This window comes from Punica granatum, unplaced genomic scaffold (assembly GCF_007655135.1).
Source record: "Punica granatum isolate Tunisia-2019 unplaced genomic scaffold, ASM765513v2 Contig00320, whole genome shotgun sequence".
Classification (NCBI taxonomy): Eukaryota; Viridiplantae; Streptophyta; class Magnoliopsida; order Myrtales; family Lythraceae; genus Punica; species Punica granatum.
The window spans coordinates 35399-49217 of record NW_022204281.1 but is presented as its reverse complement, the minus strand read 5'-3'; the positions used below and the strand labels follow the sequence as shown (position 1 = coordinate 49217).

Below are 13819 nucleotides of genomic sequence, written 5' to 3'. Positions count from 1 at the left end.
TGATACGTGGTGGGATTTAGAGAAGTCAAAAATAACACATAGCAGATTCTGGTGAAGATAATAATAACACTTGGCCAAACTACATTCATGCTCTCCCTTCATATTGACGTTATATATTATATATAGATATAGATTAGTAAATTAAATAATTAATAATAATCAAATTAAGTAAAAGATTCAAAAGAAAATGAAACAGCTGAACAAGGAAGTACTTGGCGTAACATGAGATGCTTTCATGTGTGTTTTTATTATTTCTAGTCATTTCAAGTTTAGTTACAAATTAAAAAAAAAAGGGTAAACCCTAACCTTCTTGGAAGCCATTTAAATACCCTCTCCCTCCCCCTCTTCTCCCTCGCTGTCTCTACCCGCATCTCTCTCTCTCTCTCTCTCTCTCTCTCTCTCTCTCTCTCTCGGGCAGAGATTGTCATTATTACCCCTGTCCGACTGTGCTAGGGTTTATCCCCACTCGAACTCCGATCGGAACCGGACTCCCCCCAATCGATTCGGCTACCAATCCACTCCGCTTCGAAATTCTCTAGAAAATGGATCTCCCAAGTCTCGCTGTTGTTCTCCAAGCCGCTCTCAGCCCCAACCCTGACGAACGCAAAGCAGCAGAGCAGAGCCTCAATCAGGTTTGCTTCTTATCTTGTCTGTCTCACTCAATTTCATGTTATCAGCTTAAATCGTCATTCGCTGCTGTGTCAGTGGATCGTCCTTGAATTTTGGAAACTTTGTCCTAGGCTTTAGCTCGCGCGCAGCTGAATGAATCTTATTTTTAAATTTTTGGATAGATAGAGTAGAAGATGCTCCGAGATGCATTTATTTATCATAATTGACTTCGGGCGTGTTTTGATGATGATTATTATTATTATTGGAACTGATACTGATGATGGGTAGTTGCCGTGTTTCAGTTCCAGTACACTCCCCAGCATCTAGTGCGGTTGTTGCAGATCATTGTGGACGGCAATTGTGACATGGCGGTACGACAGGTCGCCAGTATCCATTTCAAGAACTTCATTGCCAAGAACTGGTCGCCCCAGGATCCTGGTATTGATGTTTGACTTCGTTGAATCTGATCGCTGTAGAAGAGCTGGGTTTTCCAATTACTAAATTAATAATTTCTGAGTGCAGATGAGCCGCAGAAGATCTTAGAAAGTGATAAAAGTTTGGTCAGAGATCACATCCTGGTGTTTGTTGCACAACTTCCTCCTCTGTTGAGGTACAGTAGTTGTTGAATTAATTTATGGATTGACCATGTCTTGCACCTCTGGTGAATGAGTTTAATACGTTGGAGGCTGACTTCATTTCCGCAGAGTACAGCTTGGTGAGTGCCTAAAAACGATAATTCATGCCGATTATCCTGAGCAGTGGCCACATCTTCTTGACTGGGTCAAGCATAGCTTGCAGGACCAACAAATTTATGGTGCTTTGTTTGTCCTAAGGATTCTTGCCAGAAAATATGAGTAAGAGTCTGAATATGATGTTCTGAAAGGGTTGTTTTAATTTTTTTTTTCCTTTTTTCATGTACTGGCTTCTAGTAACTTAATTTTGAATATGATATCAATGCGTTCACGCAACTTACACTCTCATAGTTGGTACATTATGTTAGTCTTCATTACCAGTTATCCTCAGTCCTATGTCATTTAGTATGTACAAATTCAGTATGGTGCCAAATCATATGTTAGGTTTTGGATGTTGATATCATATTTTGAATGTTGGTATTTTTTGGGATTTGATTATTCTTGTTCAACCCTAGATCACAGAAATTATGATCTAGAAGATAATGCCACTCAGTCATTTCTTCAGAGCATAGATGCTTTTGTATGATTTTTTCTACTTTCAGATTGATATCATATTGGAAGTACTGATGTTACTCCTTGTTTTTCTTTGTTCCCGTTGCTAAACTGTGTTTCATTGTGCACAATCACATTTATATTGTCTTTTTAATATATCACAAAAAATTATGGATTGTGAGGGTTGTGCTTCATAAATGACACAAGTTGCCGAAACTTTTGGCAGGAAATCAATAGTTTTACCTTGTGATTAACATGGATTTTCTGCTTTCGAACTGTAGGTTCAAGTCCGATGAAGAACGGACACCAGTTTACCGTATTGTTGATGAGACATTTCCCAGTTTGCTCAACATTTTCAACAGGCTTGTTCATATTGCTAATCCGCCGTTGGAAGTGGCTGATTTGATTAAGCTCATTTGTAAAATCTTCTGGTCATCAATTTATGTATGAATCTGACTATAGTTCTTTAACCATCAATTCCTATTATGTACAATGATGCCATCTCTAGCACTCTTCACTGAAATGCGAAACATCAAATTTCCAGATGAACTCTCTCTTAACTTTTTTGAAGCTGATGGAAGAGTATATACCCAGTGATAGTTGATTTTTACATGACTGCAGTTGGAGATACCAAAGCAGCTGTTTGATCCAAATGTGTTCAATGGGTGGATGCTACTTTTCTTGAACATATTGGAAAGGTCTGTTCCCCTTGAAGGCCAGCCTGCAGATCCTGAGTTGAGGAAATCCTGGGGTTGGTGGAAGGTGAAGAAATGGACTGTTCACATTCTAAATAGGCTTTACACTCGGTGGGTTCTCGATATCAAGTGACTTTTTATGGTCTTAGTACAATTTTCATCCTCTTTGCTGGATATCTGATTCTCTCGAGAATTTTTTATACCCATGCAGGTTTGGAGATCTTAAATTACAAAACCCTGAAAATAGAGCGTTTGCTCAAATGTTTCAGAAGAATTATGCCGGGAAGATTTTAGAGTGCCACTTAAATTTATTGAACATTAGTCGGACTGGGGGGTATCTACCCGACAGAGTTACAAATCTCATTCTTCAATATCTAAGCAACAGGTCAGTACAAATATTACTGTGTGCAGCCACTGTTCATCTTTTATTTATATTACTTATTATTTTTGCTCGTACATTTCTTTGTACAGATTTTTTACTTGTTTTTTCATTTGGATTGCAGCATCTCAAAGACCAGTATGTACAATTTGCTGCAACCGAGGCTTGATGTTCTTCTCTTTGAGATCATTTTCCCCTTGATGTGCTTTAATGACAATGATCAAAAGCTTTGGGAGGAGGACCCTCATGAGTATGTGAGAAAGGGTTATGGTAAGTCAATTCTAACCTTGTTACTTCTGAGAAATTTTGAGGATTTGTGCTGATGGCATCAATTTCTTTGCATTGCAGATATCATTGAAGATCTTTACAGTCCAAGAACTGCCTCCATGGATTTTGTCAGCGAGTTAGTTAGAAAACGTGGAAAAGATAACCTGCAAAAGTTCATCCAATTCATAGTAGGGATTTTCAAGAGGTAATTTCATTTTCCAATAGTACTTTTAGAAACGAAGAAGGAATTTGGGAAAATGATATTATGGTAATTTTTATCGTATCTGTTCTGTTGGTTCAGATATGATGAGTCACCAGTTGAATATAAACCCTACCGGCAGAAAGATGGTGCTCTCCTTGCTATTGGAGCTCTCTGTGATAAATTGAAGCAGACTGAACCATATAAGGCTGAGCTTGAGCGGATGCTGGTGCAACATGTTTTCCCAGAGTTCAGTAGTCCTGTTGGACATCTGCGAGCAAAGGTTTGTTTCTCAATTATATTTGATTTTTTGATTATCCTTCATTAATGTGGATTCTCATTGCAATATTATTGTCTTTAAGACTCTTTTATAGCCTTCTGAACCATGGATTTCCTCTTCATAATATATATCTATATATTTATATATATTTTCACTGGTAAGAGTCTTGCCAGCTAATTGAATGAATCTTTCGGGATAATTCTTGGTTCAGGCAGCGTGGGTTGCAGGCCAATATGCTCATATTAAATTCTCAGACGCAAACAATTTTAGAAAAGCACTACATAGTGTTGTTTCTGGGCTGCGGGATCCTGAACTTCCTGTTCGGGTTGATTCGGTCTTTGCATTGCGTTCTTTCGTTGAAGCTTGTCGAGGCAAGTAAAGCTTCTCTTCAGTTATATTATTACTTTTCTTGTGCAAACGCTAGTTTCCTGTGTTTTATCTCTCCACATATGCTTAAGAGTTCCAACTTTGGCGATGCAGACTTGAATGAGATTCGTCCAATCCTTCCACAACTTCTTGATGGTATGTGGTTTGAAAGTTATTTTTTTTCTACTGGGAAACATACTGGCTGTTGCTACTGAATTTATGATCTTGGACTCAAACGTGCAGAGTTCTTCAAACTAATGAATGAGGTTGAGAATGAAGACCTTGTTTTTACTCTAGAGACTATTGTCGATAAGTTTGGGGAGGAGATGGCACCTTATGCTCTTGGATTATGCCAGAATTTGGTAATTTTACTTTTTAGGGAATCTTGATGCTTTAGCTTATGCTTAAGCTGGAATTAATCTGTAATTTAATTTCAGGCGGCTGCATTCTGGAGGTGTATGAACACTGCTGAAGCTGATGATGAAGCTGACGATCCTGGTGCCCTTGCTGCAGTTGGATGTTTGCGTGCCATAAGCACTATTCTCGAGTCAGTGAGCCGTCTTCCTCACCTTTTTGTCCAGATTGAGCCAACATTGCTTCCTATCATGCATAAAATGTTGACAACTGATGGCCAAGGTGGGTATGCTACTATTTTTTGCTCTCCTTTTTGGGGAACTAATTTGTTCTCTCTGTTAGGCTTGTTCACTTTGTTTACAAATTCATTATACATTCTCAGGCCATTGCTCATTTTATGATGGGTAAATTGGCTTAAAATTAACTAATACACCTTATTAACCTGTCCCAAGTGAAGTGGAAAATTGCTTATGACGTGAATGTCATTTAGTAGGTAAAGGGAAAAAGGAATAGTAGATATTACGTATGTCAGCATGTAGACATTTGAAATAATTTCTCGTGAGAATTTCTCTATTAGCTTAAATTTGGTCTCCATTTATTTTGCAGAGGTCTATGAAGAAGTATTAGAAATTGTGTCTTATATGACCTTCTATTCACCTACAATATCAATGGATATGTGGAGTCTCTGGCCTTTAATGATGGAAGCACTGGCAGATTGGGCTATTGATTTTTTCCCGAGTAAGTTTGCATGCTATTTTCATCTTTCTTGTTTGTCGTATGAGTTCTTTGCTATTTCTTTGCACTTTATCTTGCTCATTATCCCTTGGACCACAGCTTATTCCCAGTTTTTCTTGCATAGGCATGTATTTTCTAAAGTTGTAGTTTCATCAAATGAGAACTCACCATGCATGCCATTTAAAGAATATTGCATATGTAGTTCCTTTCTCTGCAGCAATTCGATTTTGAATGTTCTGAAAGAGAGAGAGTGAGATGTTATCCTGATATTTTGCAGCTATAAAACTCAACTTGTGAATATATTTATGGGTAGAAAAATACGAGTTTATGCTGTCTTTCTGTTAGTATTTGGCTTGATGCATTTAAGCTTCTGATCTATCCACTGAATGAACTTTCTTACATTGATTCCCATGCGTATGCTGGTTGAAGCAGATATACTGGTTCCTTTGGACAACTTTATTTCCAGAGGAACCGGGCACTTCCTTACTTGCAAAGAACCGGATTACCAACAGAGCCTTTGGAGTATGATTTCACATGTGAGTTGCTAATTTTGATGTAATAAATTATCATTTTCTTATTGAGCTTATTGACCCTGTGTCACTCTTTATGGAGCAGGTTATGGCTGACAAAAACTTGGAGGATAGTGATATTGAACCAGCTCCAAAACTCATTGAAGTAGTCTTCCAGAACTGCAAAGGGCAGGTGGATCATTGGGTTGAGCCATACCTGAGAATTACTGTTGAGAGGCTGCGACGGACTGAGAAATCATACTTGAAGTGTCTTCTGATGCAAGTGGTAAGGACTGCAGGGTCATCTTATTTTTCCTTTGATGCACGCTATAAATCTAGATTGATTTTATCGCGACAATCATAGTAGCTAATCTAAATGATAGTCTGCATCCAAGTGCTATTTTCCTAGTTGTTGCTCCTGTTGGAGAGGGCAATTTACTGGAAGACCTGATTTTATATATATTTGGTACTTGGAAAAAGCACAGTTAACTCTTCTGTGAATATATGTTCTGCAGATTGCAAACGCTCTTTATTACAATGCGGTGCTGACTATCAGTATACTGCAAAAGCTTGGTGTTGCAACAGAAATATTTAACCTCTGGTTCCAGATGTTGCAACAAGTTAGGAAGAGTGGTCTACTTGCTAATTTTAAAAGGTGTTATATATTATTATGATAAATATGAAGAAATTTCTTTTGTTTCCTATCCTGAATGGTGATTTGATTCAGTGCAGTGGTTTTCATGTTGCAGAGAGCATGATAAGAAAGTTTGCTGCTTGGGCTTGATATCTTTATTTGCTCTTCCTGCTGAGCAATTACCAGATGACGCCTTGGGACGTGTTTTCAGGGCGACGCTTGATCTCTTAGTCAAATACAAAGACCAAGTTGCTGGTCCATACTTCTTCTCAGCATTGTTTACTTTTTACACAAATGGTGTGCTATCATCCTTCATGGAATTTATTTGGTTGGTTATGCTTTATTACCATGATTATTGTCCACAGAAGCTGCAAAGGTGGCAGAGGCTGAAGATGATGATGACATGGATGGTTTCCAAACTGATGATGAAGATGAAGACGTTGATGGGTCAGACAAAGAGATGGGATTCGATGCGGAGGACGGGGATGAGGCTGACAGCATTAGACTTCAGAAATTAGCTGCACAGGTTTGCTGTCAATTCAGCTTCCTCTATTATATCTGTGGAATACCTGTGCATTCTTTTCTCCTTCAACAGGCAAGGACATGCACTCATTTTTGCATGATTGTCTTCATATGAATACTTAAATCTTTCTAAGGCAATGAATTACCCAAAACTTGAGAAGGAACACTTGCCCTCTAGGGATGTAATTTGAATATGTCAAATATTGGTTCTCGGAATCGTTACCCGGGATAGTCAACAAATTTGCTATTCCAAAGTTTGATTACACCATTAGCCTCACAAGAACATTGTAACTTTAGATTGTCACCCTACAAGTGTCCATTTAGTAGATCTTCTTTGGGGACTTAGTCATGCATGGTGCATGCTGTATTTGTTGGAGTTAATATATGAAGGAATTTGTGAGAGTGATGATGAGAAGTTAATTTTGAAGTTTCTCAACCCAGCTGTTGCCTCTGTAGTTAAACAATGATGGTTTATGTGCATGAGGTCTATGAGCAGTTCGTGAGAAATTCCCATGCCCTCTCACAAGGGGATAGGTTTGGTTCACCTTCTATTTTTCCTGATTAGCAAATTCATTGTCACAGGCAAAGGCATTCCGTCCAGATGATGACGATGATGATGACTCAGATGATGACTACAGTGATGATGAAGAATTGCAATCTCCAATTGATGAGGTTGACCCCTTTATTTTCTTCGTGGACACTGTCAAAGGTGAGTATAAAGGAACTTAACTTTCCTTCCCACTTGATGGCAGATTTCATTTAGTACAGAAGCATGGGAGAGAATAGATAAAAGAGGAAGTATGGCATGTCACAAAAGTTTTTGTTCAAGTCCATTGCTTTGTAATATGTTCTTCTTGGTGTCTGATTTTATATTCGATCATTGGTTTTCTTTCCTTATAGCCATGCAAGCAGTGAGTCCGATGAGGTTCCAGAACCTCACTCAGGCATTGGAGTTCCACTACCAGGCACTTGCCAATGGGGTTGCTCAGCACGCCGAGCAGAGGAGGGTGGAGATCGAGAAAGAAAAGATGGAGAAGGCCTCCACTGCAGCTGCTTCATGACCTCGTGATCATTCTGGTTCTTTCTTGGTGCTCTATTCAAGGTTGGATTTGTGAGAGAATTTGTGCCATGTCCATGTACGTTAAACTGGGTTGTCTTCCACATTTTTCCAGGTCAGGTCAAACGACCCTCTGGGGTTCGTGAGAGTTAATTTTTTTAAGCCCTAATTCCTAGGGTGCCGAAAGACGGTATCTGATGGTTCTGTCGGCACAGAGGTATCAAAAGGTCGGGTAAAGAAAAGGGAAACAAGCGGGCACTCCTCTTTCTTCACTTCTGAGTATTCTTTTTTTGTTTTGGATTTGTGGCATTATTTGGGATGGGGAGTCCCACATGTGGATTTAGGGTCTTCTCCATTTGGTGTAGGACATAAAGTTAGCCCGGTTTTCAACCAGGCAGGTTTTTCTTCTAGGGGCATAATTGGTGGTTGCTGTATCTATAATTTTGGGTGGGTGGAGGGTTAGATGGATCGATGCGGTTCAATTCTTCTTTCTTCTTGTGTGTTTTCTGTCCCCCGAATATTTTTTATTTTCCTTTTTTAGGGGGTATAGAGTCTGCGCAGAATGCAATATCCTTCGGGTGTATTTTTGTGTCTGAAGATGTTTCGTAGCAGGGTAGCTTTTGAGGGTAAGGGCTTCCCCTAGCAGATTGTAGTCAGTACATGATTGTGTATTCTTTCTATATAAAGCTGTGGCGAGCACCTTTTCATTCTATTCTATCCATTCAACTCGGCGAATCAGGACACATTATGTTGCACTTAATGGTATGTTGGACGTTTCTTTTGGGACAGATGGGATCGAATCATGCTCGATTGATGAATTTATCACTTGGTCTTGCCTGTCCTCTTGCCATCCGATGATTGTGGTTGATGATCGTTCTATTTTGTTTGTGCAAATCGTAAAGCTGAATCTACAGAAAGGAAAGCTGAGTTTTTTGAATATATGCGGAAGATTGTGTTAAGCCGGTTAACGCAAAAGCAACTCAATTTGGTTGGAGTAATAAAACATGCTTGTGCTCTCTAGATGCCTAGCCGGTATCTTGCGTTGGTTACCTCTCCCCATTACAGTTAGTTAGATGGTCCCCAGATTTAAATCTTTGATGAAAAGTTAGGTGATGTTCGATAGATATCAAATAAATGAATTAAAAATAGGTTGCATATATTTACAACTTAATTTAAGTACTTAATAAGTACTTAAGGGTTTTTAGGGTTGGTTAAAATAAGTACATTGAAAAATGAATAGGAGAGACGTGAAAAATAAAAATCTCATCTACTTAAATCATGAGTTAAAGATCATTTAATTAGTAAGCAAAAAAATTTTGACTTAATGAAATAATAATAATTATTTTTACTTATTGATACTCTTTTATCCCTCGAAATTTTCTTGTCCTTATCATTTATATTTTCTGATAAACTCATGAACCAGAACTTGATAAGAAAGAAGAGTGGATGATAGAATCAACTAAACTCACTCGATAAAATAACTCGCCACGAGTAAAAAAAGTCGTTTTGATTCGCCACGCTCAAGGATAAGAATCGGGGTTTTCGCCACTAAATAAGGAACTTGTTTAGATAAGAAAAAAAAGAAACGCTCTAAGCAATTTCATTAAAAAATATTCATTCATTGTCTGAGCTCTTTTCTTACAATAAGGTGCATATTTATATAGAGGGAAGACACCCTCCTTGACTCTAGAATAGAAAACTGATATCTAATATCCTCTAGATTACTTTCCTAAAATAGAATAAGATAAAAGCTGAAATAAGAAACATAAGACTGCTGACTCAAACTAATATAGGAAATAATATCTGTCAGCACTCTATTTCGGTCCATCAAAGAAATAAGACTCATCAACAGCATACAATGCCATGACTCGAGTGTGGATACAATTGAAGGCTTAACAGAGCAAGAAAATCACTATTCACCATAAGTCAGGCAAAATTGAGCAGATGACATATGCACACGACAGCAGAACGGCGTTGGTCATCAGAAGCCAACAGAGTGACCAGAGAGCCCAACAATATCCAAAACCGACATTTCCAAAGTTCACACGAACAATGCTATTTTCTGATAGTTCGCTCGATTGTCAGAAAATAGTCAATATTGGACTCCAAAAATTCACATCATTACCAAACAGATGAAAAGTGTCTCCAAACGTATTTCGCAAATCATCTGCTCTATACAAAACAACTTTCTGTATACAGACAACTCTTCAGTGAAAAGTCCAAAAATGCTGGTTTCCCAGAGAAAAGTTAATTCCAAATGTCAGATTCGGCCATGCCCCACAAGCATACAGAGCATGAAAAATGCTTCAGATTTTCTCTTGGAAGCCATACAGACACTTCAAATGATTTTCGAGTGATAAAACGGGCATACCCCTCTTCGGAAATGCATAACCGGAGACTGGTTTGACAGAATTACGGCAAACGAAGTTCATAGTGCATTGCCCTGAAAACTCTAGCGGACATTCGCAATTAGGCAAAATAGACAGTAAAACCCTTTTCAGTTTCCCGAGTAACCTCCGAGGAGTAGAAATGGTCATTTTCAGTGGAAATGCATATCCGGAGGTCCGTTTTACAGAAACTTGACGCCGGACGCCTACCCTACACGGTGCTAGCCTTCCTAGGGCTCAATGTGGAATCGTCGGAAATCGTCGGAATGAATCACACAACTCATCTAGACCTTCCGAACATTACTTTAAAGGTCTCAAATGTACTTTTCAAGTCCTTAGAGGTCCGGTCTTGGCAAACAGAGATTACGGTGATCTCTGGAGCGCCCAAGTAACTCAGAAAGCATTCTGAGAAATCCAGTTTTAGCCTCCTAGGACGTCTCGGGCTCCACGTTTGCATTACCGGCTTAGGGGAAAATTGTTCACGTTGTCTGACAATTTATGTCAAAATGACTAACGTGAGATGTATACACAATATATGCTGTCAGAAGTGGTTAACTTCGCTCTACTCACCTGTAATGAGCAAAACCGGCTTTCGAGACGGACTCGGGACATTTTTCCTCGAAAAGTGCTAATCTTGGGCTCATTTAATCTGTTTTCTCGCGTATATCGACAATTCGACGTTCAATTCGAACCACGAACTTTAAATGCGTGACCAATCGAGAACCGAGCTTTCTCCCAGTTTCTCCTCTTCGGCCGTGGGACCCACGGGCAGCCACCCTTTGCCTCAAAAGTTTCGGCCTCTTCCTCCTCTTCTCTTGCACTCACCTAGCCCAAAATATCAAGGAGAGTTTGAAGACAACACTCAAGCCCTCATCAATGCTCATCAATACTCTTGGATCTTCCTCATCAAGAACACTTGGTTCACATTCATCCTCATCCTCATTAGCAAAACCGACTTTTGCTAATCAAGGGGGATAAAGTGTGCTTTGTTTGCTTAATAGTCCATTAACTTTGCCTATAAATTGCTCAAAAGTGATTAAGCTAATCACTTCTCCTCTTGCATGCTTCTCATTAGCTTTCTTCCTCTAGGAAATGCTCTCAATTCCATAGCAAAAAACCAGCAAGCTTCAGCACTCCAAACCAAAAAGAGAAAAACCGAAACAAATCCAAAGAGAGCCTTTAGTTCTTAAGTCCAAAGCCGATGTTCATCATCTTGACTTAAGTTCGAAATTTCTCAAACTCCATATTCCACTCATTTCGGACCCATGGAATTCATTGGTGAACTTGGTTTTTCCATTTGAAGTCTTTAAGTTGTTGTTTTAGGTCATTTAGGTGATTTCAGGTGAAATCGGGCTCTCGGGTGAACAGTACACTTGTAACTGCATGCCTGTACGCCAGCCGCGCGCGTCTCGCCTGCGCTCGCGTGCTCGCACGCGCCTCGCTGCGCACGTCCGTCCGCGCCCGTGCTCCCTTGCGCGTTCCCACGCTCGTATGTCCCGGACGTCCCCTTGGCTTGCATGCACATGCATGTTCGTACGTCCCCGACGTCCGCACGTCCGTGCTAACGCTCGCCCACGCGCCTGTGTCCTTGCCGCGCCTGCCCGTGCGCTCGACCGCACGTTGAGCTCCTTCCCGCGGATGCCCGTGCCCACGCACGTCCATCCGCGCGGTGTAGCTCGCCCGAACGTGCACCTTGTGCACCCGAACATCCTTCCGAGGATTCCACCGAGTCACCCGACTCTCAAACCCTTCCCCAACTCTTTCCTCGCATCCCGAGGCTAGGTAGAACACTATCGACTTAGAGGAGTTAGGGCTTTTTACATTTATTGTGTGTTTATGGAGTAATATGGTGCTTTAAGCATGTTTTGCTTGCAAGTTTACATTTTTATGCAATCTTATGTTATATCATGCATGTTTATCCTTGATTTACGTGTTAACATGTCGGGAAACACTTAGATTGTAGTTGAGAAGAGCTTCCCGGCCTGGGAAAGGCAAAGAGCTCACGGGTTACCCTCCATGAGAGGTGGCTAAATGCTCATTTGCTCCTTTCGGGCAAGGAAAGAGCTTCTTGGCCCGATCCTAGTTTGATTCCCAAGTTTCCTCGTGTTTTGCTACATGCATGAAGTCAGTATTGTTTTATCGATTCCTTAAATAATATGTTTGTGCATGTTTGCATGTTTGAATGTGTTATTTAAATCATGGCAATACCGACTTTCGTTTAATCGTGTCATTTATCGTGTTTGTTGCTTGAGCATGCGAGAAATGATTCAAAACTAGACGGGGAAAAGTCGTGGAACCCGATATGGGCCATGAGACCTCTTAGTTTTCTCCATGGAGAAATGGCCGAGAGTCTCTTAGACTCATACGGGTTGCACGAGGCTTCCACTCCCCGTTTTAAGTCCGTTCTCGGATTTTGTGTAATTTGCAATCTACATTATCGTCGCAATATCGCATGAAAATGTCTTTTCCAAGCAAAACATGCATGGATTCAGGTATCGATGACTCATTCGGGTCCATTCGGTTATGAGGGTATTTTCTGTCATTGGACCAAATTATCCTCAATCCTTATGGAATCGTATTGGTCGCCGAGTCACGAATCGTTTTCATAATTAATACATTCGGCAATAACCTTAAGCATTAATTTCACGAATGGGTTAATCGGAACGCTTACACGGTTAATTCATTCAACTTGAACAACTTTGCACGAATTGGACATTAATCTGTAACTCGCGTCAACGAATTACAAAATGGTGTTAGTGCCATTTTCAAACTTCGCATACTTCAAATTTGAAACGCGCAACGCGATGTAACATGGATATCTATGAGAAACTTGTGTGTTTTGACTTGAGTTTTCCTGATTTCAAGTAATTCAAGTCAGAATACAAAAGTTCCTTTTAGACCACTTCCGGATAGATCGACCAAATCTTTGGCTTTTACGGGGTTCTCGCATAACCTTGACAAATCCAAGGAATTGGTCAACACCGGTTACAGGCCGAGGTGGCCCGTATTGCGTTGTTTCCCTTTTCTGAAAACACATTTTCAAATCAAGGGCAATAACATCATTTTTTGATTTGGTGACATCCTAGAGTTAGTTTGACAGAAACGTGACGGTATCGGAATAGGAACGGGCTACCTGTTCAGGCGCAGGTTCATCTACATAGCCCTTCTTATTCCCACTGATGAATTTCTGTCATCCTAGCATAGTCAGGATGCTAGTAAGGTGTTTTGTATCAAAACTTGATCACTTGACTAATCTCTTCACACGACCTAACCAAACACTAGAAATGGTCAGGTGGAACTCTAGGTTCCAAACTTAGAGTCAAAATATAAGGTTGGATCAATTCAGTGGTAATTCAGTGTCACAATACTGAATCACTGTAAAAGCAATCCACACACCCGAGACTTGACTACGAACATCCTGTTCGTCAGGTTCTCATAAGTAAAGCCGAATGTTAAATATTTTGAACATGATTGCTTGTTTAAAATATGACATTTACTTGCAAAAACACACTTGGATTAATAACTTGCTAATTCATGTAAACCTGGCTAAACATGAACACCTTGCGTGTTATTAACATGTTGCTTATTATTTTTCAGCACTTGTTTGCCATGCGGGTCGAGCCTGATCCCTAGGCCGAATAA

General features: G+C 39.9%; 1 protein-coding gene across 2 annotated transcripts; it reads left to right on the top strand.

Annotated features, from left to right (window-relative positions):
• The first annotated feature begins 354 nt into the window (after positions 1-354).
• Positions 355-8505, top strand: LOC116190118 (importin beta-like SAD2). 2 transcript variants are annotated; one of them, XM_031519775.1, is made up of 22 exons: positions 355-632; positions 912-1047; positions 1132-1219; positions 1314-1463; positions 2075-2237; positions 2415-2599; positions 2700-2873; positions 2992-3137; positions 3216-3339; positions 3436-3616; positions 3825-3984; positions 4094-4135; positions 4223-4341; positions 4417-4615; positions 4940-5071; positions 5501-5604; positions 5684-5863; positions 6093-6232; positions 6327-6466; positions 6577-6737; positions 7316-7442; positions 7634-8505. In XM_031519775.1, the coding sequence occupies exons 1-22, from the start codon at positions 543-545 to the stop codon at positions 7792-7794; spliced, it is 3102 nt and encodes a 1033-aa protein (XP_031375635.1). In that variant the 5' UTR covers positions 355-542; the 3' UTR covers positions 7795-8505. The 2 variants fall into 2 exon arrangements, with proteins under 2 accessions (XP_031375635.1, XP_031375636.1); XM_031519776.1 differs by having other exon boundaries at positions 898-1047.
• The last annotated feature ends 5314 nt before the right edge of the window (positions 8506-13819 follow it).